We start from the raw sequence: 26,502 nt of genomic DNA on the forward strand, positions 1-26,502 counted from the left end.
TAGCTGTGTGACCTTAAGCAAGTCACAGCACCTCCCTGGCCTTAGCTGTACCTACCTGCTCCTGAGAATAAATCAGAAGAGGCAATGTTCTCAGGACGCCAGGTTCAGCCCCTGGGCATCGGCTATTGCAGTGGTGATTCCAGGAGCTTAGCTTTCCAAGTTCTATTTTCCCTCAGCTTTTCCTCCTTCCCCTTGTTAGCCATTTTGTCCTTGGTACTGTCAGGGCCTCTACTATTCACAACCCCCTGGGCCTGGATAATCAATAACACTGTGTCCAAAGCAGAGTAGAAAGGCTGGTAACTCCTTAGGGAGGACCTATAAATAGCATTAGAGCTCCCGGCCAGGGTGTGGCACATCAAACCCAGCTGTTCTCCTGGGTGCCATCCTGGGCCTCTGCTGTCCCTTGGCACTGCTGCCTAAGATACTCTCAGACAAATTAAGCTACTTTATAGTATAAATTTACCTCTTCACATACTGTGTACCAGTAGTTTTATTGCTAGCTTTACCCAGTGGCCAGATAAGTTTCTATTGAACGAGAACAAAAAACGTTTTACATAAATATTAAAGGCACGCTTTAAAATGAAATACCCATTGCATTTTGAAGTTATTTATTACATGTTCTTACAAGCTAATGTCTTTTTAAAGAATTCTCATGATTGGCCACAAGCCTTAGAACAGAAAACACGAGAATTCTCGTGATCTGTCCACAATGTGTTAATAAGAATGTGGGACTAGCTCTTGGAACCCAAGAAGCAAATCTGCTCAGCCCTGTTAACGACGGCTAACAACAAACACATCATCATCCCTGCCCAGAGCCTTGGGCTCCAGTGGCAGGTCCTTACCCAGAGGCCTGTGAGAATTTCCCTTAGCCCGGGAACTTAAAGGTTCACAGGTCTTTCGTGAAATGAACAGAAAGTCACACTCCTATCCCAGCATGGAGCTGGGGCAATGTTTCCAGATGGGTGTCCCTCCTGCGGCTGACGCCAGGGTGCTGGGGAGGCATTCACAGAAATCGCCTGATGCCTTTTTTGGACACATTGTCATAAAGTAACAATGATAATTCCACCTCAAACTATTTATTTAGCTTACAAAGCACTGAGGCATTACTTCTTTTGTGGCAATTTTTATAATCCTTTTATAGTTGGGGTGACTGAGACCAGAGAGAGGTAAAGAAACTTGTGAATGAGCAGGCAAGTTAAAATCTGAGCCTGGGTTTTTCAGCTACAAACCCAGTGTCCTTCCCCGCTGCCCAACTGCCACTTCCTTCCTTTTCCCCAACTCCATCATCTTAAACAGGGGCGGGCTCCCTCCCCACGTGCACTTGCTACTGTTGCTGAGGATCGCACATCCGTACATCAGTTCTATCGTGCTCCTGTATCAGGTTTCCCCAAAGTTTCTTCTGCGATGTTAATGGGAAACATGAGATTAGATAAATAAAATAAAACCCAACGCGCTCTTTATTACAGGACCTGTTAGAACATTAATTGGCTCATGTGCACTCGCATTCCAAGAGGGCATTCCAGCAGGCTGCAGTTCTCAAATCTAGACCAAGTAACTTTTAAAAAAAGAACATCCCAGCATTATTCACCAAGGAAAATGTTTAGCTAGATGTGTGCCTTTCGCCAAAACAGTTTCCTCTGCAGCAGCCGAACCTGCCGATGCAAATTCTGTTGTTGGCCATCTTGATTTAGGAATTTATTATTAACTAGAGGCCCGATGCATGAAGATTCGTGCAAGAATGGGCCTTCCTTCCCCTGGCTGCCAGCACTGCCCTGGCTCTGGCCAGAGCCGCCTTTCTGCCTTTGCTCCGGCCGGAGCTGCCTTTCCGCCTTCCCACGCTGCCCAGAGACCCGAAGCGGCTGGGGCGGTACAGAACACTTGCGTCGTCGCCATGGCGATGACACAAGTGTTCCGTCCGCCCCGGCCGTTTGGTGCCTGTGCATGCAAATTAACCTGCCACCTTTGTTGGGTTAATTTGCATACTCACTCCTGATTGGCTGGTGGGCGTCATGGTCAATTTGCATCTTTCTCTTTTATTAGTGTTTATTATTTTTATTTTTTTGAGAGAACATGCTTACTACTGGTGAGTAATACAAAAAAAAGGACGTACCAGTTGGGAGTAATAGGAGGGGACCGAGAAGGCAGACTCTTGGTTTCTAAATGTTCCACGGATAAGGATCTCCGCATGGCTGGGTTCCAGACCATCCCTCCAATCACCTTTTTGCAATACTGGTTATTTACAGACCTGAAAAACCAGATGCAGGTTCACTTTCTACACTGACATGTTCAACAAGGAAGACATTGCAGTGTAAGTGGAACGCTCTGCACACACTCCCTCCCCGGACCCTGTTGACACTGGCCAAGGTGAGCAGGAGTAGAGGTGCAGGGGTCAGAAGCGATCCTTTTCTCTCCTGACTTTTCTTTATGTTATTTTTTTCTCTTCTGGTGCAGATATCTCTCTCTCTCCTTTTTTTTTTTTTTTTGTCTTAATTACAGCACGCAACCCGGGCATGTGCCCTGGCCAGGAATCAAACCGTGACCTCCTGGTTCATAGGTTGACGCTCAACCACTGAGCCACACTGGCTGAGCTGAAGGTTACTTTTGAATTTTATTTGTACCGAGAATTTAAATCTTAGCTATCTAGATCCCTTAGAGAGTGAATTATTTCAGAGGATGAAGTTTGAAGTCAGTTTAGGGGAAACTCAGGTCTCGGATGTCTAGATTTTTAAATAATGTTTCAACGTTGTATGGAAACAGTCCACACATTTGTTGCAGCCTAAAACCACCACCAACAACAAAAGAACAAAACCCCAAAGGGCACAAACAACACAAAACAAACCCTAGAATATCATTGCACTAATTTACAACAACAAGTGCCACTGTCACCCTCATTGAAATGCGCACAGCAGCACTGCTAACCGGAACCTACACCAAATTACCACTGACCAAGAGCACAGCACACAGGGAGGGCAGCAAGCGGGCAATTCAGAGGTTTAATGCAGCAGCTCCCCAAAGGATGCGTCATGCGTTATTAATAGGTACTCTTTGGGAAAAAAAAAAAAGTGTTCCATTGTCCCATAAGCTCGGAAAACATAGAATGAGTTTCTTTTATGTGGACCCTCTCAGGGGGAGGCCTAATATGCAAATGTGTAGATGTATCTCTAGGTTCACCAAGGCCGGGAACCTCTCTAGGCCTCAGTTTCCTCATCTATAAAGTGGGGCTGAGATTTCCCAGGACATGAAGCTGACAGTGGTAGTAAAGAATTGCTGACCTGTGCTCCTGGACTACCCCCAACATCCCAAGTGACCCCAGTGGCCGATGAAAGGTGGCTGCAGGTTCTTTGACTCCTGAATCGGGCTGGCCTGTGACGGCTGTGACCTCTGCAGAGCAGCTGGTCACAGCTGTGCCACTTCTGGACCCAGCCTTTACGATGATCGGCCACCTCTGTCTCAGACTCTTGGAGCCCTGAGCCCGTGTGTATGAAACCCACCCACCCTGCTGGAGCGCTCACATGAAGAGGCCCTGGGAACACAGAGAGGGTGAGGGGTCCGGGTGAGCCAGCCTGCCAATCACTTCATCAAGGCACCAGGCGTGTGAGAGAAGTCGTCTTGGACTCTCAGACCAGACTAGCTACCAGCTGCATGTCGCGGAGCAAAGAGCTGTCTGTCTGAGGCCTTCCCAAAGTCCTGACCCACAAAATCTTGAGATATAATACCATGGTTGTTGCTTTAAGTTACCGAAATAAAGGCAGCTTTTAATGCCACAGTGCATAACCAGATGCCCTCCCCCACACTCTATGCTGACTGCATTTTACAGATGAGGACATTGAAGCAGCAAAGTAAATTAAAACGGAGGTGGCACAGGTAGGATTTGAGCCCAGGCTGCTCGGCACCAGAGTCCATGCTCTCAGCTGGCCGGAAGGATTGGGTCCAACTGAGGTAAACACTGCATTCCAGTAAGTTGTGCTCATGGCTTGCTCAGTAATACAGCTGATGAATGTGTAAAATACTAGACAGTATTATTAGAGCTAAAAACTTTGAAGATGCATTTGTTTGTGGCTTATTAGAAGCTGAGAGAGAGCACTTAGTGCCATAAATCCTATCACTGATACTAATAGAAACTTCCTACTTATTGAATCTATAGTTACTTAATGATCATCAATGAAACAGGAAAGTCACTGGAGTTGTCTGACACAGCCCCATGTATCAGACACTGGCTCACATAAGGGGCGGTGTTTAGTTAGCATCAGCCACATCAACAATGCAAAAATCACAAAACCAATTTCTCAAACCAACAAATGATCTACAAATCGTAAGAATAATTGAATCCAGCCAGGGTGGCTCAGTGGTTGAGCATCAGCCCATGAACCAAGAGGTCCCCGCTTCAATTCCAGTCAGGGCATATGCCCAGGTTGCAGGCTCGATACCCAGCAGGAGGTTTGCAGGAGGCAGCTGATCGCTGTTTCTATCTCTCTATCCCTCTCCCTTCCCCTCTAAAATCAATAAAAACATATTTAAAAAAAAATAATAATTGATAAACAATTTCTGCTACAGCATGTACTTAGAAGGCAATCTGAGCACAAATACACAAAAATATACAAAGCATGGTTAGAGAATGCATTTTAATCTATATTAAAAGGCAAACATGTATAGGTTAATTTCTTTTACTTTACTACTTATTAAATTCTTTGAATATTATTCTTGTACATAATAGCACACAAGGGATTGTACTTTTAAGAATTAAATATAATTATGTGCATGATACAAAGCAAGCACTCAATAATTATCAGCTATAATTATTACTTGTAATTATAATTGTTATTTCATGATTGTTATATATAGCACATACCAGTCACGTGACTCTGGAAATCTTATTCATTCATTACTACGAAGCATCCCAGGGAATGAATGTTCTGTGGGCAAGGCTGTCTTAGTGGCAGCAGGCCAGGAAAGCCATATGCCAGCTCCACGGTGACCCTGAGTCATGGCCACGTGCTTCCCTTATTGTGACCCGGTGTGAGAGCAGCTGTGATGCTGGCTGCTTGGGAGCTCGGAGGATAGCAGAGCGGGGAGGCAGAAACAGGCGATGGGAACATGAGCAGAACCTGAGCATGTGTGGAAAGAGACACCACGGCCCCCGGAGGGATGGCAGCCATGGTTCCAAGACCTGTCAGCAGCCTCGGCCCCAGCGCCTGGGGCCCCTGGGTGATGCCATCCCACCCCCGATTGAGCATGTCCACTCCCCGGTGGGGACCGGGACGTGTTTACTTCCCGGCCTGCCGTGGAGACCAGCGTGTACTCACTTGTTGGGGTTCCTGGAGCCCAGCGTCCAGTACTGAGACAGAACATTCTTTTCCTGAGGCAGCAGCTTCTTTGCCTGAAAGAACGTATGGTGCTCGACACAGGATTTCCACAAGGTTTTGCAAGATCGGTAATTTAACATGTTGAAGGCCACAATGTGATCCCTGGATTCAGTCTGGGAGGAGAAACACAGCAGAGATTTCATCGGCACAGAAGCAGGCGCCAGGGCTCAGCATCTCACGCCACACGGGTGGCAGGCACGTGAGACGCGGCAGACCGCAGGAACCTGGCTCCCGAAGGCCTCGGCCACAGCCCAGCGGTGCAGGAATGCTCAGGCGTGGACTGGTTAGCCATCTTCTTCGTGGGAAAGGCGGCCCGTCTACTCTTTGTCAGTATCTGTGGTCCTTCGTGAGCACTTCCCTTTCCAAGGTGCCTGCGTTTCTAGGTTGGATATATTTGGAACCACCAGAAGGGCTGTCGGATACATGCCTTTGAACATGTAGCTCTGGGCAAACCTCTCCCCTGGAGAGATAACTTTCACCCAGCAGACCACGGGAATAATTTCGTAACACTCTGGATTTCTCTACTTGCTTTCCATAAAGCAGAGTGAAAGAGAGTGCTCGTACGGAACAATGGCTTTAATTACCTGCTTTCCTGTTAGCCTACCTGAGTTTAGGATTTGTTTTCATGTTAAAGTACCTTCCTGTGCATTTCTGGGCCACCGTGAATCCTGTGGGGGGCGGGAGCCCCAGAGGCTAGCCCTGGTTTTCTCTGGGCTTTTGTGCTTTTCTTTCTAAGTGCTCACTGCGATGGGGAGCCATTCTAGGTTCACACTCCCTTTGCAACACTGGGAAATGGACACAGGGGCAGTAAGTGGAAAGCCTGCAGCGTAACCAGAGGGAGCATGGTGCCGTGGAAGGAGCGGCAGCTCCGGTTTACATTCCAGCCCCTCCCTTTCGGAGCAGGGGAGCCTCAGCTCCCTCACTGCTGAGCCCCGCTTCCTCGCGGACAACCAGACGGAGTTACTGGGAGTTACTGGCGGGCCGGTCCTCTCAGGAGACACGCACAAAGGCCGGCATGCATTCGAGACACATCGAGGGAAGGGACTGACCCTGGTGACACCTCTTGCCACTCGCCTGCGCCGGCGCGCTGACCAACGCTCTTGCATTTAATCCTCACGATTCCCGGAGAAGCAGGCAGGGCTGTGTTTCTGTGAATAAGGTAACTCGGCTAGGCTAGGGGGAGTAAGTAATCTGCCCGTTGGTACGTGGAAGAGCTAGCCTGAATCCATCGTCGGACTCCAAAGCCAGTTATTTCTCCAACCAGACAAGCAGCGTGAGTTCCACAGAGAGCTGCCGGGTCCTCGAGGCTCCGAGTTCCGTTTTCTCCCCACCTAAGCCCTGCTCTTCCCTCCCTGCCCTGCACATGGCAAACTGCCTCAGCAAGGAGCTGAGGTGGTGAAAAACGAGAAACAAAGCAAGCGTAGGCGGAACTCACCTGCTTTTGTCGCTGATGGATAAAGAACTTTTTCCTTTTGAAAGAGATTTTTAGGATGTTCACCCTGCGTAAAGGAAAAGAAAACACACCAAAAAAAGCACATCAGGGGTCAGTGGGGCGGTGGCTGCCGTCTCCCAGTGAACGTCCTCTGCTCCAGGGACCGATGACCAGAGTTTACTTCCGTGTAATTTACTTCACGGCCCCATCGCCTCGGCCCAACACCAAGTAGCTGACAGAAGCCAGGAATCACATGGGAGCCGCTGGGTGATGATGTAGCTTTTAAGTAACAAGAACTATGAGCTGCTCTTTGCTGCAGCTGCATTTGTGACAGCTCTGCATGAGCTGGTGTGCACCTGGGGGAGCCGGGGTTGGGGGGGGAGGGAGGGGCCGTGTGGAGCCGCAGAAAGAGGACCCACATCCCAGCTCCTTACTCAACAGCTGCGTGCCCAGTAGCCCCTGGATTGTTTGCATAACAACACAATTACAGCCACCGTTAACTGAGCATTTTTTATATACCAGGTCCCCTACTAAAAGCTTTACAAGCAGTCCCTCATCTAGCCTTGCAGCAGCCTGAGAATTACGTTTTATGACGCCCAGTTTTCAGATGAGGAAACGGAGGCTCGGAGGCACCACCTCAGGGCCCGGCTAGGATGCTTGAAGCTGGGGTCTGAGCTGTGCTCTTAGTCCTCCGCTGGGAAGTCTGCTGAACGGGGGACAGCGCTGCCTTGCCCATGGGCTTGTCTTGTGGGGATTCAGGTCTTGGGTCCCCTGAGTTTTTAGACCAGAACCGAACACGTGGTAAAAAGTTCAATTAATCAGTAAAAATCGCATTGAAAACACAGTTCTGGCCCAGAGGAAGTTCTCAGAATTCTGGCCAATGCACTGCCCAGGATTTTTTAACTCCAAAACCCACCTTGCACCATTTTATCCACATCACCACAGGGGGACTCGGGGTGGGGCAGGGGACGTCGATAAAAACCAAACTAATGTTCCCAAGTGCTGACTCTGGATCAGATTCAGAGGTCAGAGGTGAACACTTGGGAGAGAGTTTCCATCCCTTTTTTTTTTTTTTTTTTTTTTTTTAGAAATAACTGTTTAAAATTAGAGTTGACATTACTTTGGTTCAGCATATTTGTAAAGCATGATGCAGAAGTAATCAGAACCGGTTTGCACTTACCAAGGATAGAAACTTGTGCAAATATATTTTCGGTACACAGCAATGCCCGCGGAGGCAATCCCAATCATTAGATCTAAATTGTGCAGGTCCTGCCAAAAGGAAGAGCTCAGATTCACAGCGTGTTCTGGTCAGGCCCACGTCCTCTGGTATCTCCCAAGCACCCATGCTTTTATAAACAGCAACGCGCAGAAGCTCCCAAGGGAAAACGTTATGGAAAAGAGGGCCCAAATCCCCTCTTAATGGACACTGAAGATCTAAGTATTAGCACCAGGTTCTTCTAAAGTAAACGCACTGACAGTAACACCCGCTCCACCGGTTTCAAAAAGCTACCAGGCCAGTCTGCCCGTTCCACAGAATCACTGAGATGAAATTTGATTTTACCTTTTCAACAATTAGTATGAGGTGTCATATTAACATCACAAAGGCCCTGCCCCTGCACAGCTTTCTGTAGATCTCAACTCCTGCCACTAGAATGGAGTGAAAACCGCGGACACTAAGTCCAATCAAGACGTAAAAGCTGCTTATACTAGTAAATCCAATAAGTTCAACATCTGCTAAGAACCTGTGTGCTAGGCATGCCATAGATAACGAAGATACAGAAGGAAGACACAGCAACTATAAGCTGTTTAAGTCTGCTTGGCAACAAGGTATCAGTAAATAGAATTTAAAAATAAAACAGTTCCTTCCCGGCCCTGGCCCAGTAGCTCAGTTTGTTAGAGCGTCATCCCGATACTCCAAGGTTGCAAGTTCAATCTCTGGTCACGGCACATACAAGAAGCAACCAATGTATGCGTAAATAAACGGAACAAGTCAATGTTCCCCTCTCTCTCCTTTCCTCTCCCTCTCAAATCAATAAATAAAAATTAAAAAACGAAGAGTCCCTACCCTTGAGTCACCTGTCCCCCTATGCACCCAATCGGGTACTTGTAATTACAAAGCAAGAGCAGAGTTGGACTGGGTCTGTGTTATTTTGGGCTACTGAGCGTCAATTTTTCCTTTTGTACAATAACGATTATCGGGCCCATCTCCAAGGGTTTTTATCAGCCTGAAATTAGGGAATATAAGTAAAGGACACAGAACAGGCATTGGGGACAACTCACTTTGGAAAAAAATGATGTGAACACGGGAATTAGAAAAACTGATCAAAGAACACCGTGCCGATATCATGAAGGATCCAGAGAACATCCGCTATTGGGCATCCAAACGAAATCACACACATAAGCAAAACCAAATTTCCTTGGTGGGAACGAGGGTTGCATTTAAACATGACACTTGGGATCAAAATAAGGGAAAAATACTAAGCATGTGGTACAGACACACAAATTAGCAAATAAAGTCAAAGTGGAGCGCAAAATAAGGAAATCAATGAGTGGCTTGGGTGGGCAGTGACCTGAGTCTCCAACCTCCTGGGTCTGTGGTATTTCAGTCTGCACTTCAACCTCGGCAGCACACACAGTTACGGATCCCTACCTTCCCATACCCATCCCAACATCTCCCAGCTCCCCTTGTACGAGGCAGGGCCATAGGACTAGTTCTGGCCAATGTGCTATATGGTCGGAAGTGGCTGTGTCTCTTATTAGTGGTGTGCAACCCCCCAGCTTCCTCTTGTGACGGGCACGAGGCCTTGTGTGAAAATGGTGAGGCCACCAGACAGGGGCGGCCTAGACTGCTGAGTCATACCTGGAGGAGGGCCGCCCTGGCGTTGTCAGGACCCGCTGCAGGCTCGGAACTACTGAGAAACTTGGTGGTATTAAGTTTCTGATATTTAGGGGGTTTTGGTTGATGTGGCATAGCCAGGGGTAACCCAACTCTCTCTGATACCTTGCAGGTGTCAGCTGGCCTCAGGACCCTCATGGGGCACTGGGGTTGGGGGAACACGGATCAACTGGAGCAGGTATAAAGCCTACTTCACCACTGAAGAAAGCTCTCCACAACATTCCACTAGAGAAAAAATATTATTTGCAAATGGAATCAAAATTTAATGGTCAAGTCCCAAAGTTGATATTTTGTAAGATCCAGTATCTTTTTTACATATATATATATATATATATATGTAAAAAAGATACTGGATCTTACAAAAGATCCAGTATATATATATATATATATATATATATATATATATATATATATATATATATTGATTTCAGAGAGGAAGGGCAAGGGAGAGAGAGAAACATCAATGATGAAAGAGAATCATTGATTGGCTGCCTCCTGCACACTCATTACTGGGGATTGAGCCCGAAACTTGTGCATGTGCCCTTGACAGGAATCAAACCTGGGACCCTTCAGTCTGCAGGCCGATGCTCTATCCACTGAATCAAACAGGCTAGGGCTAGATTTAGTATGTTTTTCCTACTTTTATTACTTATGTCATAACTTGCCTACCACAATTATGCGCCTGAAGAAAGTGTTTCTATGCATTCCAAAAACATTATACAGAGATAAAATTTGGCCATTGACTCAACTTCCCTTAGCCTCATCTGCAAAATGAGATAATTAGACTACCAATTTCAAAGGTTACTATAATCTTTAAAAGAGACTTTATGGTTTCATATGAGACCATCTGGAACAAATGACTAGGTATTCCACTAATTATTTTCTTTCTTTTGGATATGATGTGGGCCAATTACAGCTATAAAAGGTAAAGGTCAGATATCAATTAGAAAGGGCTGGGGTCATGTACCCAAGCCACTACTTATGTGCTATTAAGTCCACGAGTATCAGTTACTCCATCTGTAAAAAGGGAGTAATGATAATACCCCATGGGAAATAAGCTACTATGTGGCAGATGAAAAGTGCTCAGAAAATAATTGATGTTAGTCCATTTTATTTAAAAAGTCACAACCAGCCCTGGCTGGTGTTGTCCAGCGGTTAGAGTGTCGGCCCAAGCACCAAAGTGTCTTAGGTTCGATTCCTGGGCAAGGGCACATACCTGAGTTACAGGATCGATCCCCGGCCCTGGTTGGGGATGCCTGCGGGAGGCAACCAATCCATGTGTCTCTTCCTCAATGACACAACCAATTTAAAATTATTGATTTTCATAATCACACAATGATAATTTTTAAAAAACGATATCTGAGTAATTAGCTCTAATTTGAGCAGCACTGAGATTAAATAGTAGAAACCTTAGCTCATTAAAGTGTTACTTAGAAAACAGACTTACATACCATTTTTGCTTTTTTAACCACAATATAAAATGGCCATACAAAAATTACTTGTTTTTAATCCTCATGACTCTCCCCAAATAAAGTCTTCAAGTACAAAGGCAACCATGAAAAAAAGCAATTGAAGAAACAACCAGCAAAACTCAGTATTACTTTATAAACTTCCAAACGGCTAAAAAAAGGTCTTGTTTTTGTTTTTTTTTTTCAAAAGAAAGACTTCTAGAAGATATTTCCAAACTTTCTGAAATTAAAGTCGAAGTAATTTTTTGAAGCCAAATGTGCCCAAGGTACTTACCCTCCCACTGTGCAGCTCCACGCCATAGAAGTCGAGGGTCCGTGCTATGTTGATGAAGCAAGATTCCGCTTCTGACTGCTTCAGCCCACTACAGAAGAGAGGAGATACAGCGTTCACCCACGAGAGGATGGCAACTCCAATTTAAAAAATGAAGACAAATCTAAACAATTTGCTAGCATTACTCTAAGGGTACTAAATGCCTCATGGTACCTAACCCTAAATTCCTTAAGCTTAATCTAACCCTAAGTTCTACTAAACCAGGGTTTCCTTCTTGTCCACTAAGACTTCTAGCCCATCATTTCTTTATTAAATACTCCTTCTCCTTTAGTAGGCTCTCCATGATCAGAGAGAGAAGACTGGCGCCTTCGGAATTCCCACCCTACTTATTCCAAGTTGCTAAGCAGGTACTCGGTAGGTCTTTCTGCCTTTATCTACCCTTTTAGCAGCAGCCTCCAACTTCCAAACGTCACCGTACTATTTTAGGACGTTGGCTTCTGCCGGGGGAGCAATTCTGGGAGACAGGATTGGCGGTGCCTTTTAGAAGGGACGCTGGGTGCTTGGCCTTTGTTTTTATGGCCTTCCCAAGCATGTGAGGTCCCTCGAGACCCGGCCTTCCAGTCAGGGGGGGGGCTGGCAGCTGTGAGTCAGCTGAGGCAAGGAACCAGGAGGCCAGAGGGGGCGTGTTTGTTGCAGGGAAGGCTTGGCCCCAGGCAGCCGCAAAAGCCTGGGGCTCCGTTCTGGAAGTGAGGCAATTTCATGACCCGATGCCAAGAGAGGGCTGCGGACTGAGCCAGCCTGTCAGCACTTTTGTCCACCTGCCTGTGCATTCGACCCCACCTGAAGGCGTGGGCCATTTTATTCAATGGGGTGAACTGTTCCAAGGGTTGCCTGGTAGGGCCCACTAGTGGGGCAGTCAGATTTAAAAGGGGCCTTTCCTTCAGGAGTTAATGGATTTCAACTGCATCCTGACAAAGAACGCAGCAACTCGCCCTGAACTCTTACCGCATTTTACACTTTACAGAATGCCAGTCCTGCCAAATATACATGCCCTCGTTACAGCTCAAAGGTTTGCAAACCCCCGACATCCTGAAAGGATTCGTGAACAAAGGAGAGAGGAGAGCAGAGCAAACACGGGGGACACAGGGCTACCAGTACCCACCAGGGGTTCCCAAAGTAGGCCACCCCACCCTGCTCTCACCTGTGCTGCTCGTGGAGCGATTCCACCTTCGTGACAAAGTCATCGTTCTGATCTGGTATAAAATGGCTCTCAGAAAGATAGCCCGGATGGTGAATGGAAGAATTATAGTCTCCGAAATGAGCTAGCAAGACAGAATGGGGAGGAAATTGCCCTTTCAACAAGGTCTGCTTTTACAAGCATCACAAGAAAAACATTAATTGGAAATATTCTCCCCGAAAGTTCTGCCCCCACAGGAACCTGAGCTTTGCCTTAGCTCCAGATCCCACATTTACTACTTGAACTCTCCCCACGGGCGAAGTGCTGCCCCGCGCGCTCCAACCAAATTCTCTCTGTCCCCGAGGTCACACGAGAGGGAAAGGGGAGACGGTTCGAATCTAGGTGCTATTCTAATCCCACATCTGGTCGGCACAGCAGTTTGTGCTTATATCCCCGGATAGAGAAAAACACGAGAACCCGCTCAGAGCAATGCCACTCCCCGTGTGCCAGGCACTGGGCCGGCTCTCTCTCTGCAGTGCCCCAAGGTTGTTTTAACACTGGACCAACCTGCTCTAAGAAAGGTCTGCATCTTGACTCACCCCCTGGAGTTCAGGTAGTGTGGAAGGGAGGGAACCAGGGTGTGTTCAGAGGCCCTGGGGTATAGGCAGGGAGTGTGAGGAATAGGAGTAGGTGGGGCTGAAGGGTCTAGGCCCTGGCAAGGCTGAGGGAAGAGTTTTGGGGAAGGAGGAAACATTCTTAGGGGACTCAGGTGATAGGAAGACAGTTGCTGGGGCTGGCAGGGAAATAACGTTGGGGACTTGCAACCAGAGGGGAGAAAGGAAAAGGGCCTAGAGCAGTGATGGGCAACCTTTTGAGCTTGGTGTGTCAAACTTCACCAAAAAACTGAGCATCACTCGGGTAGTGTGTCACTTTGAGGATAAAACATTATTTCGCAAATGTTTCATCCTCAGGAGCAGCAAATGTTTCATCCTCAGCATGCGGCTGCCGCAGCGGCCACGTGTCATCAGAAATGGCTACGCGTGTCAGTGCTGACACGCGGGTCATAGGTTCGCCATCACTGGCCTAAAGGAACTCCCAGACTAGCCCCTGGGCCTAATGGCACTTTCCCCTCAAGGTCCCGGACTGCCCTCTGCAGACAGGGCCCGCCGGGGTCTGTGGTGTGATGGGCATTCCTGAGAGCTGTGCAGTGAGTACCCTACCTGTACCAGTGTGGGTGACTGCCCTGAGGACTCGAGCATCTGGGTGTGTCTATGACTGTGGGAGACTGGGAAAAAGAACCCTGGGTGGGGAGCCAAGGACCCGGCCTGTTTATCTGTATAGAAACAGGAGTGAGAAAGACAATGCCTCGCTCTGGTAGGCAATTAATCTAGTATTTCACTTTCTTGACAAGACAAGGCTATTTCATCTTTTAAAAAATATGAACCTAGATCTTTCCAAAGGTTTTCATGTCGTCTTCCTGCGGCTGGCTTCAACGTCAAGGGGCTTCTGAGGACTCAGGATCGTTTCAGAGTACCCACTCAGCACAGAAGGTTTCTAAGTCAAACACCACTCCGCCGCCACACGGGCGTGGGCTGGGGAGAGCAAGGTGATGCCTCAGGGCCAGTCACACGCAGGGCCGCTCTCTGAGATCACACTGCAAGGAGAGATCCGTTTCCTCCTTGCACTGTTCCTTCTGGGCTAGGCGTGGGCCACCTCATCTTTAGGGCCCAACTCTTAGACATGGCACACAGTAGGTGCTCAGGGACCCTCAGAGCTGACTTGTATGGAGGCTACTGCAAAGTTCAGCTTTGGAAGGGAAGAGGGCAGAAAGCCAAGTGATCTATGCATGAAGACTTGGTCAAGGGTAGACCACAGGCCGTGAAGGCCAGCCAACTGTGGCTGAGCTGTGCACGGAAACGTGCAGGCTGGATGATGTCAGCACAAGTGTGGCTTGCCAGTGAGCCTGTGCACAGTGAAGTGTGCAATGGCATCTACAGGAGTCACTTAGGTGTCCTGACACAGGGTCCACAGTGAGGAAAGGTTGAGGAAGCCTGAGCATCCAAACTCCTCATGTTAAAGGGCAGGAAATGAACGTGCAGAGAGGAGAAGGGACTTGGCCGACCACAGTGCCATTTTTTAGCAGTCCAGATGGGAACGCGGGTGATCCACACCCCGGCTAGTGTGCCTGCCAATCCACTAGCCTGCCTGCCAGGCCCGAGCTGCTGCTGGCCACTGGCTGATGACAGTGGCCATGTCCCCAAAGGGCAACCCAATGCCACAAATGATGTTCCTGAGCCTGGAGGCAGAGTCCTACTAATTTTACTCTTTTGGTCTCATTAGCTCAGAAGACCCTCTTGGATCTTGATTCCGTCGTCCATCATATAACTAGCAGTCCCAACCCAGCATGAACAGCAAGGCTCTCTCTTTAGGCAAGTCACCCACCAACGTCTGAACTGAACACAGGACCGATGAACCTCCCTGAAGGGTGGTTTTCCCTTGAAATCTTAGCCGGCTACTCTGTGCAAGTCCGGTGCTGACCACTAGGGGGAAACAAAGTTAACCAGTGACACACAACATCTGGAAAGCCCTGGTCACTTGGAGCCTAGACTCTGGCCACCATCCGCACTCTTTATCTATTTACTATACCACACGCCCAAGCAATACATGCAAAAGCTAATTATAGCAGCAGGAAAAGGATATGAGGGCTTCTATGTGGGAAATACCTTGCCTTTTAAGTTCCATGCATTCTTCTGGCTGGTATTTTACATTTTGTAAAAAAATGAGAGAGTATGTTGTGGGAACTCAAACGTGTGGCATCTCAAGTGTCCAGCTGTTTTGCTGGGAAAGCCCTTTACATGCTATTCCTCCAACTCCCACTTGATCGTCGAGGCTCTTCTTGGGGATCCTCCCTAGGAAGCTGTTCTGGACTCCCTCCCTCTCCCCCAGTCAGGACCAGCATGTCCTCTGTGCTCACCCCACGGTCAGCATCGCCTGGTCCACCTCTGCCTGCCCACCAGTATGGCAGCCGCTGGCCACATGTGGCTACTGAGCACTTGAAGGTGGCCAGTCCACACTGAGAGGTGCTGCCAGTGCAAAGTCTGATGGGTTTTCGACTTTGCACAAGGCTTAGTACGAAAAAAGTAAAATATCTCATTCATAATTTTTTCATTGATTACATACTAAAATGGTAATATTCTGGATATACTGGGTTAAAATATATTAAAACTAATCTCACCTGTTTCATTTTACTTTTTTAATATGGCTACTCGAGAATCACATACAGAGCTCACATTATATTTCTACTAATATATATATATATGTGTATGTATGTGTGTGTGTGTGTGTGTGTATATATATATATATATATATATATATATATATATCCATGAGCTCTATGGAAACTCTAAAAATAAATTCCTAAGATCCCAGCAGCGTGTAGAGTGACACCAAGCAAGTAGCAGGAAAGACCCCCAGCAAGTTCCGTAACTTAGATGGGCCTCACTTTCCAGGTCTGTAAGAGGTGACCACTGGGGTTTGTTGTGGAAATCAAATCCAAAATGTGAGCAAAGTCTCTAGAAAGGGTAATGGGCGATAGGTGTCTTACGTTTTACGGGCTCCCTGGGGAGAAAACCTCACACCACAGCTCATCTACTCTTTCCTTCAACCACCTTCCTGAGTGCAACAGCCCTGAGCTGAAGGAGAGAGTAAGTCAGGCTGAGAGGAACTATCTGGACAACCAGAGACGCTTGCCCCTCAGGAGGGGGAGGGACACAGTCAAACAGAAGCCAATGACTTTCCCGATACATGGGTCAGAACAATCCGTCCGTTCGTGACACACTCCCTTGTGACTTACATTGTACTGCGTAGGATGCTAGAACCACCGCTGAGTTAAGAGGGCAGGTCAACCTATCAGAAGAAAAACACATTAGCAAAGGCACACGAGCCCGAAACACTCATTGATCACCTGTCTTTTCTTTCTTGAGTTAAGCATGAGACACACCATGAATCACAGCAAAGACAATTTTCTGATACAAACTAATATTAAGCAGTAAAGATGAATATAACACTAAAGATTTCTGAAAATGGAAAGAACACTTTTTCATGTTTAAAAATAATATACATAAATACATATACCATGGAGGTCATGGTTGGCCAGAGTTTTGGCTGGTCAAGAGAGGCCTGGCTCATATCACTAAGAGAAAATTGAACACTTAGATCCATGGGCGACCTTCGTATCTTTTGGGTAAAGACATGATACTTTTCTTAGGGCTTTCTAACTAAATCCCCAAGGTCTGCTGACTCAATGCATCTCAATTACTCACTTTCTAAAAGGGTGACCTCCTCTTAAAAGGGAAAAATACAAAAGCATTATGAATTTTAAAACTCCAGTGAGTTTTAAATTACCTAATTAAATTAGTTATTTAAGATTCCTCAATCTATTTGCTCCCTGAAGCTTCCAGTCTATGGGGAACGCTCTGTCCACCTCTCAGTCTCCTGCCATCTGCCAGGAGTCCACAGACTCCAGGCTGGACTTGTTCTTCTACCCTCTTAAGCTCACTGCCCTCCGGAATACCCCATTTCTGCCAGTGATTCCATCTCTGTCTCGGTCATATTTCAAATCCTCTGAGTGCTCCCTTTTCTCCATTCCACCCGGGGTTCCACAGTCTACCTAGGAGCTTGGCCAGCAGGCCTGGAGCAGGGTCACCTCGAGGGGGAGGGGTGCATTGGGAAAGGGCTGAACGCAGCCGCAGGAATGAAGGCTTGCAGGGTGGAGAGACAGATTTTCAAAGCACTCTTCCCAGCAAACCCATGGGAAAGTGAAGAAAACACATGGTTTCCATGGCAGCCCATGGAGATATGAGTCACCCCAACCTCTCTGACTAATCCGGCCGGCCCCGCCAAGGTTCCCTGTCTTGTGCGCCGCCTGTGTGCTGGCCCTGCAGCTGCTTGGGAAGGGAGCCTTCCCTCCCTGCGGGGCCCCGACTTAGCACTTGTAAATGCTCTCTTCAAGTCTGGAGATACATCCAGGGATGCTCACTGTCTCTTCGTTCGTCTGGAGACCCAGCGAGTCCATGGGGAGAGCAAACATCAGCCATTCGCTCTCCTGCCAAGACGGGCTTCAGTGGCATCTAAGCCGGGTTCTTGCTACTGAAAGAGCAGCTGACTGGGATGTGGGGAACATCTTAGGGGAGAAGCAAAAGGGGTCCAGTGTAGATGGAAGAAACAATCCTACGAGTAAGTCAGGAAGGAAAACATCCCCACTAAGAGTGTAAATGTGGTACAGAGCAGAGAACACTGAAAGCCTGCGTTGTACTCCGGGCTGGCCGCTCACAGGCCGCATCTTCCGAACAGGCCCCTTTCCTTCTCTCCGGGCTTTGGCGTCTCCCTCTGGGGGACGAGATCTCTTTTCTCAGCAGAAGGAACCGATGCCTTCGGTACTGCCTACCACGGACAGTTCAGACAAGCCCGGGCACGGTTCGACACCCAGGCGGAACGCTCCCTAGATCCACCAGGTCTGTCAGAAGGTCCTGAGAAGCAGCTGGTAGTGGCAGGGCCTCCCCTCAGACAGGTGGTGAGGGCCGCCTGCAGACCCGGTAGTGACAAGGATGCCAGGGTTCTCGGCCAGGAATTCTATCAACTCACACAAAACTACCAAGGGGTATTTCGTGTGGAGGAGGAAAAACTGAAGGTGACCGATTTCCAACTCTTAGAGAGCTGGACTGAACGCTCCGGAAGGGCAGGGCCTTGCCCTATACTGTCCAGCACAGTCGAGTGCCTGTCTCATAGCGGGTGCTTGCAAAGTATTTGGGAGACAAACCAATGAGTGAGGGGGAGGGGTATCTTTTCACTCACCACCCGGGGGGATACACCTCCTCCCTTCGCTACCAACCCTAACCCCAGCGCATCGCAGCCGTGCACAGACGTCCAGCCCACACCCGCATCTCCTCCTCCTGAAGCCCTAGGACACATGCTCTCCACGCTCATACTGGTCCGAACTGCTTCGTGGGCTCTGGTGTCACCGCCCCAGCAGCCTGCAAGCTCCCTTCCGAAAGCGAGAGCGCGCGGAGGCTCTAAGACCTTCCTCAGCAGGACTGCCCGGGCAGCGGGAGCGCGGATGCGGGGAATGGGAATGAGGTGGCCGTCCCCACCATTCTACCTGCTGCACGTTCCTCCGGAAGCCAAGCGCAAACTCAGGACTTGGAGGAGGTGGCTCAGGGACCGCTGGCGTGGCGTCTCCCGCCCCCCTGAGCTTTCTGCACCTCGCTTGCCAGCCACTGAGATGGTCCCGATGCCCAAGAAGTGCTGAATCACGGGCAGGTGCTCATGTCTTTGAGCAAAGTGTCCCAGAGAGGAAATGAATCACCCGCAGGTACTAGGGGCTCCGAAGTGGACCTAAATGAGGCCTGACCTGCCTTCCTGAAGGAGGTCCTGTTCACATTCAGGGTCCCTCCCTCCCTGTAAAATTTCTCAGGTCTTTGCCAGAAAGATATCTGTACCTTTTATAACAAAATTGAAACAACACGAAAAGAATGTTATCGATCCTTAGCCTCTGTAAACCAGGATCGAGTTGAACACACGTCCAAAGCATAGGGAATGCTGCTTTCAACATCCACTCTTAGTGTGCGTTTAGTGTTGCTACCAGGGGCGCATGCTCATTTGATTAGAACCAGGGATTGTGCTAATCTGGCAGCTGACAAGGGAAAAAAAGGAATGCAAAATTCTCATTACCTTCCTTCACAAATATCCATCTTCAGTTGTAGGAAATACAAATGCCTATGAAACAATTATTTTCATTAATCCATCATACTCAAATTGAAATAAGCAAAACAAACAAAAAAAAACCCCCACCCAAAACAACATTGATGCATCAAGGATAAGACCTGTACATTTGAAAAATAAAATATATAAAGGCACATTTTAATCTAAAGCATCAGGTACCATTTTGTACATTTCAAAGCTGCCCCTTCAGGAATAATGGCTCACGTGGCTGCCTAAGTCTTGATTGGCAGGGCCGATGGCCAGCCAGCCTCATGCCAGCACATGCTGTCCTGGGGGTGGGGGGGTGAGCAGGGATGGACGGGGTGGAAGCAGCCCATCAAGGATCAGCTGGTCAGTGAGTGCCCAGACCCTCAGCCTGGACCTCCCCAGTCAAACTTGGCGTGTCTGAGAGCACCAGGAACTACAGGCGTTTGCACAGGCAGCCGCTGCTGTTCTGAACGCAACATTTGCACACCCACGTGCCCTCTGCATGGAGTTGCTGAGAGGAGGGTCTGTGAAGACATCTCCTTGGCTGGGGAGCAAGCACCCGGCTGGGTTTTTTCCTGTGCCCCAGGAATTGTGGGTGCTCCAGCAAAAGCATAACCGTCAACTGCAGGCTGCCAGGTCCTCCTAGCTGGATTCGGCACTTCTTTGTAAGCAATATGACTTCAAAACCCGGACGTGACTTGTGGGCAGAGCTCAGTAAATCGTCAGGCCCCCCACCAGCCTGGGAGCCCGCCCTCCAGCCAGGTAACGGGAGACAGAGGCGTCCACAGCGCCGTGCAGGCTGGGAAGGGCCCTGCAGAGTGTTATATTTAGGGATGCGGCACACCCGTGACACTTGGCCGCTCGCTCCTACTCTTTTTTAAAGCCCGGACTCAAATGGGATAGACATTCCAGTGTCTGGCCAAGATGACAAAAGCGAAACCTCTTGAAATACAATACAGATGCAGCAGAAGTGTTCAGGGGCCAGAGAGAGATCCTTTTGGCAATTCAGACAGATCATTCTCAGTATTCCTTCAAATTTATGTTTAAAGGTGAAGGTGCTGGTCTTTTGAGATGTGAATGCCTCACACGGTATTAGGCCTTCCTATCTGCACGGTTCTGGGCCATGTGCATGGTATTTTAGAACGTATTGCCTCATTTCAACCTCATAATAACTCTGTGAGGTAGGGACCACCACCTACATTTTTTACAGATGAGAGCACTGATGTTCAAAGAGGTGATGTGGGGTCAGTGATGTCTTATTTTAACCTGGACACTTACGCTATGGGAAAAATCTGACTATGCTACAAATTTATGTGGCTAACGGCTAAAAAGCTTAGGATCTATTTCCTAACTCTGATGTTATTACTTTGACTATAATTACCAGCTTCCCTCAATGTACTGAAGACCAGCATTGAGAGGCGGCAGAACACAGACTTGCTGATTCACGTTTATTCCATAATGGAATCTCTACCTTTTCCACCTAGAACATAATCCGTCCTTTCTAGTTTGTTTCTGTTTATCCCAGCTGACATTCAACCAGAATTAAGTGTTCTCTCCTTCCACAACACTACTGAGAGAAAGAAGAGAAGGGAGAGACTTAGGCATAATCCCGTGGTTAAAGCTGGGCTTTTACGGACGAGCCCAGCTAATCGGAGCATCTTCCTAGGGATAGAAGCGAGAACACGAGCCTGGATATCACCATTCATCAAGCGCTACCTTGTCGTGCATTCAGCAAAGCTCCTGAGTGAACCCCATGACATCATGACGAAGGGACCCGGATAGGGGGACAAGGCCTGAACCGAGCGGACCTCCCAGACATCTTAACGGGGCCTCAGTTTGAGTCTGCCAGCAAATGAAATTCTGTTTAGAATGATCTACATTGATCAGAAGCAGCCGTTGTGGAGGTCATCAACAAGGGGACACTTATTTCACAGTTAGAATAAAGGAAAGACTTGGAGAAGAGACGCTGGCTGTGCCCGTCCTCAGAAATGCAAGGATCGATCCTAGAGCACACCCCATCCAGGAGCTCAACTTCAGAAAAAAGCAATCCCTGCCTCCCTGCCTGGATCCTTAGGAAACAAATGTCACCTCTGTGCTCCTCCGACTCTCAGGAGCTAAATTTCTAACTTTTGGGAACTTTTGGAGAAGCTACAGAGCTGGGGCTTCAGGAAATACTATGTGCCAGGAACGCAGGTAAAACTCTTCATTTAAGTGAAAACAAACCAACCACACTCTCTCTCACACACACACAGGGTGGCTACTGCCAGGGCTCCTGCTGCATTGAAGAGAAATTTGGTGCCGAAACCTAGGAGGTGACAGCTCAATGCTACACCACACTGGGGATACCACCTATTTGAAGACGGGAGGTGGGGAGTGGGGTTCAGAAGGAACACATGGACAAACTGAATTTTACATGGGACTTAGATAAGAACAAAAATTAGCCTATTACTCACCTTAAGCCCAAACCTGCCCTTCTGCAACCTCCACCCACTGGCCAGAATTCTACCACCTAGCTCATCCAATCCCCCTCTCCATCTGCAGATCAAGGGCAGCCTTTGCTTCTCTCCCAGTCCTCTTTCCTGAACTCCCTACGGCAGTGATGGGCAACCTTTTGAGCTTGGTGTGTCAAACTTCGCCAAAAAACTGAGCATAACTCGGACAGTGTGTCACTTTGAGGAAAAAACTAACTCCAAGACTCTAGTCGCAAATGTTTCATCCTCAGGAGCAGCAAATGTTTCATCCTCAGCATGCAGCCGCGTGTCATCAGAAATGGCTACGCATGTCAGTGCTGACACGCGTGTCACAGGTTCGCCATCACTGCCCTATGGTTTCCTCAAATGTCAGGGCGGCGGGGCAGGAGGACGCTGTAGGCTCCCAGAGGGAGTGAGCGTCCCTCCCATGGGGCACAGAAGTGAATGTCCAGTGACCAGGGAGGGTGCTGGAGAGGGCCCTGGACTAGGCTGCCCAGCAATCCCTCACTCAAGTTCTCCCTTTGGAGAGCATCACAGGGAGGAGAGGGGGGATGGGTGATACACACATAATATATACAATAACCCACCATGCCATTTCAAAAGCATTCCTTGAATAGAACTTGTTCTTTAGTAATGGCTTGGGGAAACCTTGGTAGGGTCATTTCAAACACATATTCTTACAGACAATGTCTCCACTTTGCGCTGCGTCCGTGGGCTTAGGAACTGACCTGCTAGGTGGAGCGTTCCTACACTGTCCCTCAGTCCACCAGGGTAAAGGGCCAGTATGAGGGAAAACAAACCACCAGGTGCACGGCCATGGTTGCCCAATTAGTCACGATGGACATCTCTTACACGGGCTTGAAATTTAACTTCACTGTAAACATAGTCAAATCGCCAATATCTGCTACTATAGGGGAAGAGGTGCCCAAGGAAGGCAAAACAGAGCGATAGACTGATCTGTGGCCTTTAAACATATTCAAAGTTAAAATGTGATCATGTGACTACCATTAAAGAAAAAGATAGGGTAAAAAACAAGATGGCATCCTATGTGTGAGTTGATGTCGCCGGCTTGGTGGTGGTCGGTCACATGGCCACAGTGAGCACAGAATAGGATTCAATATTCCTGAACATCCATTCATTACTTTTCCTGGTGGAAGTTTCCCTTCCTCAGAAAAATAAATGTGCCCACAATAAAGGGCTTAACGTTGCCATGGGGAGAAGCAGAGGCATGGCTGAATTTGCCTAGTACCTGTTCAAACAGCCACAACTTTCCTGTGCCCGCCCCCTCCATTCCAAACAACAGTTCCTGCCCAGAAAACCCACGTGTGAGCGGCCAGCACAAAGCTGGGGCCAGACACCAAGCCCTGAGGGGTAAACAACTCCTATCACAGTCCTTATCTGGCTCACATACTGTCTGCACTGGCGGATTCACGGATTCACGGAGGAGAGAAGCTGGCCCAGCTGGTTCTTCTTTCTGCCTCCTGCCAACGGGATCTGACAGAGAATTCTTAGCCCAGAGATCTCCTGTTATCCTGAAGAGCCTCCATTCTAGCCCTTCGGAAACACGTGCTCCTTGATCTGTACAGGAGTGTTTTACAAACTTGTCTTCCAAGCCCCGCCTGCACGAGCAGAAAAGGACTTTGTTCTTTGAACACAGGAGCTCTACAGGCAGGAGGGGGGGACGGTGAGGGAGACAGGGCCCAGTGGGGGAGGCAGGACCAGGTGGGAGTGCACTGGGAATCACACGAGTCAGGAGGGGAGAGAGGCAGGTCCAAGACTGGACAGGAATGAGCTGATTGAAATTTCAACCTGTGTACCACCCCTCTCCCCACGCCCCGTTTTAATTGGGTCATAACTGTTGGCACCGTTATACCCAAATGAAGTATTTGGCCACAGTGATAAAACAAAAGAACACATTTTTCGTGATCACTCATTTTTATATACTAAGTAGAAAACTTTAAAAAAAATGTTATTACCTGGTTTGTTCTTGCTGCAGTGTGTTGGGATCAGGTATAAAAAATCTTACTCGAAAATGCAGGGTACAGGGGAAACCTCCTACAACATTTTTCAAAAACAAATTAAATTTTCCCTTTTAAAATAGTCAATGTATATAAGCAGCTGCTCTCCCGTAAGTGATGCATTTTTCACTACACTATAGCTTTCCCATTAAGAGCATTAATTTCAAAAAAAGGAGTGCGTAAGTTAATTGACTGTTCAGAAATCTTCACATCTACAAGAAGTAAAATATTTTTGCAGCACCAGCATAGAATGAGGCATTTTCTACTTCCTATAACAGGTTTAACTTAGGGCTGTATTCAAACGGTACATTTTTTGTATTAGGAATTTTTTAAAAAATCCTTAAATCAGCAGAATATATAAAATTCACCAAGAAATATTATCTCCCACAGATAGTGATTTTACACTTTTCAGACATTTCCACGTACAGTCTCGATTTTAACACTGCTATGACCAGGCGAGGCTGCTACTGCTAGCTCCCTTTGACACAGACGCCAACAGGCTTAGAGGTGTGACTTGCCTTAGGCCGCACAGCTGGTCACAAAACCAGAAGGACAGCCCTGTGGTTTCTGATTCTGCTAGGCCACATTTCAAACACATTTTTATACTAAAAGACACATCATGCATTTAATGCTAAGTGAATTCCAAAAGTGATGAACATGTTAGCAAATACTACATAATTAACATACTCAAATATGGCTTCATGCAACAATACCAAGAGTCAACCCGCGTGTATGAATAAAATAAGCCCATTTCTTTAGCTGGCTATAGCAGTACGGGAGTATCAGGTTGTGCTGCTAAGATCCATGCTCTTCTTAATGTCAACCTCACCCTCTCTGCTACTCAGTAATATTCATTGGCCCTATCTAAGTGCACAGACTTACTTGCTCTCTGAAACTCAAGCCTTCTCCACCAGGGGCCTCTCACTCACCTCCTCTACCTTAGGGCACCACCTTTCCCTCTCTTTAGTATCATCTCTCTGATCTTTGGCTTGGGTCAAAGACTTTCATTGGTGTGTGTGCACCTATGAATGTACCTGTGTACAGGTGCCTGGGTGCCAGAGTGGGTGGTGCTGTAACACTGGGTGCAGGCTGAACACCTTCATATCAGGGGATAGCTAAGTCCTCCCACTGCCTTGGGATGGCCTTCCGGCGCCCCCACTCCATCTGTAAGTTGTCACTGTGTGCCTCAGACATGCCTCCAAGTCTTTCTCATCCTCCTCTGTGCACCCAGAGCAATAATATATCATGTGCCCCAAACTATCCTACAACTGTCTCTGCCCTTGTCAGAGTCCCCACACTTGGCTGTGAGCTCCTTAAGGGAAGGGTCCAAATCTGATCTGGACCAGATTCCCAGAGCTGAGCCCAGTGCCGTGCCAAAATCTGAGCTCGGGGCACATTAGCTGAGTGAATGCATCAGGCAGAGAATGAAGGACAACACCTGTGCGTGCCTGTGTGCATGTATCCCTCTGTGAATGGAAATGAGGCCGGGGGCTATCTGCACAAAGGCTCTGGGGCTCCCTGGGGGTACTTCTGAATGCCAAGGACACACTCATGGGAGACAGGGATCTGCGGCCCAGGCTCCAGGTGAGAGCAGCTGTGGGATCAGGGTCTGGGCGATTGTTTCTGCTCCTTTCCATCTGGGGGCGAGGGGTGCAGCATTTGTGCGTGCACACTTTTGTGTACAAATCCACCCGCCTTCACCCCTCAACCACTCACTGGCCACCTCCGGTGGGTGCGGGGTGCAGGGGAGGGGTGGTCGGGGGAACTCCAAGGAGTGCAGAGAGGATGTCCCACCCTGCCTCTCACACTGGGCTAAGAAAGGCCATCCTCCCTCACCTTGCAAACTGCAAGCTCCTTGACAAAGAGAAAGGCAGATAACTATGAGCTGCAGGAGAGAGTGTTCAGGGGCACGAAGCAGATAGTGTAAATGTAAGCGGGGGTAGAGGGATTCAGGACTTGCAAGAGGGGAAGAAATGGGATCTGAGCAGCTTTGAAGAAGGGCAAGGTTTGGATATAGGGAAGCAGGAGGGAAAGGCATTCCCAACAGAGGGAACAGAATGAAGGCAGGCACAGAGGAGTGTGTGTGGGCCAGCAAGTCATCCAGGTTTGTCTGGGACATAAGGTGCATAAAGAGAAATAGAACGTGATGTTGAGAGCCCACCGAACTGGGAGTTAACCTGCACTGGGACCTACTCACGGTGGATGAGGTGTATGTTACATTTCTGACATCACCTACCTACGCCTTGGTTTCCCGTGGCTGGAATTAAGCTGCTGGAAAGGACTAGGTGTGTGTGTCTGTCTCTCTTTCCCACCCTGCCTCTCACTCTGGGCTAAAAAAGGCCATCCTCCTTCCTTGTAAAAAGAAAGTGGGTTCTCTGGCTCTTGGCTGCCTTCTTTCACCCTCCCCTGTGTTGCTCACAGCTGGTGAGGACCCCTGGAGGCTGGTCTGGAAGCATCTCACTCACGCCGCCTGGACCACCCGGAGTCCAGGTTCCAGATGTTACAGGCACACTGATGATTGGGGGGAGAAGTGGGCCACGATACACTAACACCAAATGAGTGTCCAAATGAGAAGGTCACACCCACCTTTTAACTGCTTCCTGATGGGCTTGCTTGATTCCAGCCACCTCTGCTGGTTAAGAAAACATAAGATATAAA

General features: G+C 48.2%; 1 protein-coding gene across 1 annotated transcript in view; it reads right to left on the reverse strand.

Moving 5' to 3' along the window:
- The window catches only part of PTPN3 (protein tyrosine phosphatase non-receptor type 3), a 100,139-nt gene that overhangs the window by 37,447 nt on the left and 36,190 nt on the right, over positions 1-26,502 (reverse strand). The window contains exons 4-13 of the mRNA XM_054727701.1: positions 26,431-26,476; positions 23,803-23,881; positions 19,338-19,382; positions 16,462-16,514; positions 12,633-12,753; positions 11,435-11,522; positions 7,976-8,064; positions 6,799-6,862; positions 5,304-5,476; positions 2,111-2,245 (exon numbers count right to left, since the gene is read on the reverse strand). Coding sequence (XP_054583676.1) covers positions 2,111-2,245; positions 5,304-5,476; positions 6,799-6,862; positions 7,976-8,064; positions 11,435-11,522; positions 12,633-12,753; positions 16,462-16,514; positions 19,338-19,382; positions 23,803-23,881; positions 26,431-26,476 — 893 coding nt within the window. The remainder of the gene's footprint in view (positions 1-2,110; positions 2,246-5,303; positions 5,477-6,798; positions 6,863-7,975; positions 8,065-11,434; positions 11,523-12,632; positions 12,754-16,461; positions 16,515-19,337; positions 19,383-23,802; positions 23,882-26,430; positions 26,477-26,502) is intronic.

Source organism: Eptesicus fuscus, chromosome 15 (assembly GCF_027574615.1).
Source record: "Eptesicus fuscus isolate TK198812 chromosome 15, DD_ASM_mEF_20220401, whole genome shotgun sequence".
NCBI lineage: Eukaryota > Metazoa > Chordata > Mammalia > Chiroptera > Vespertilionidae > Eptesicus > Eptesicus fuscus.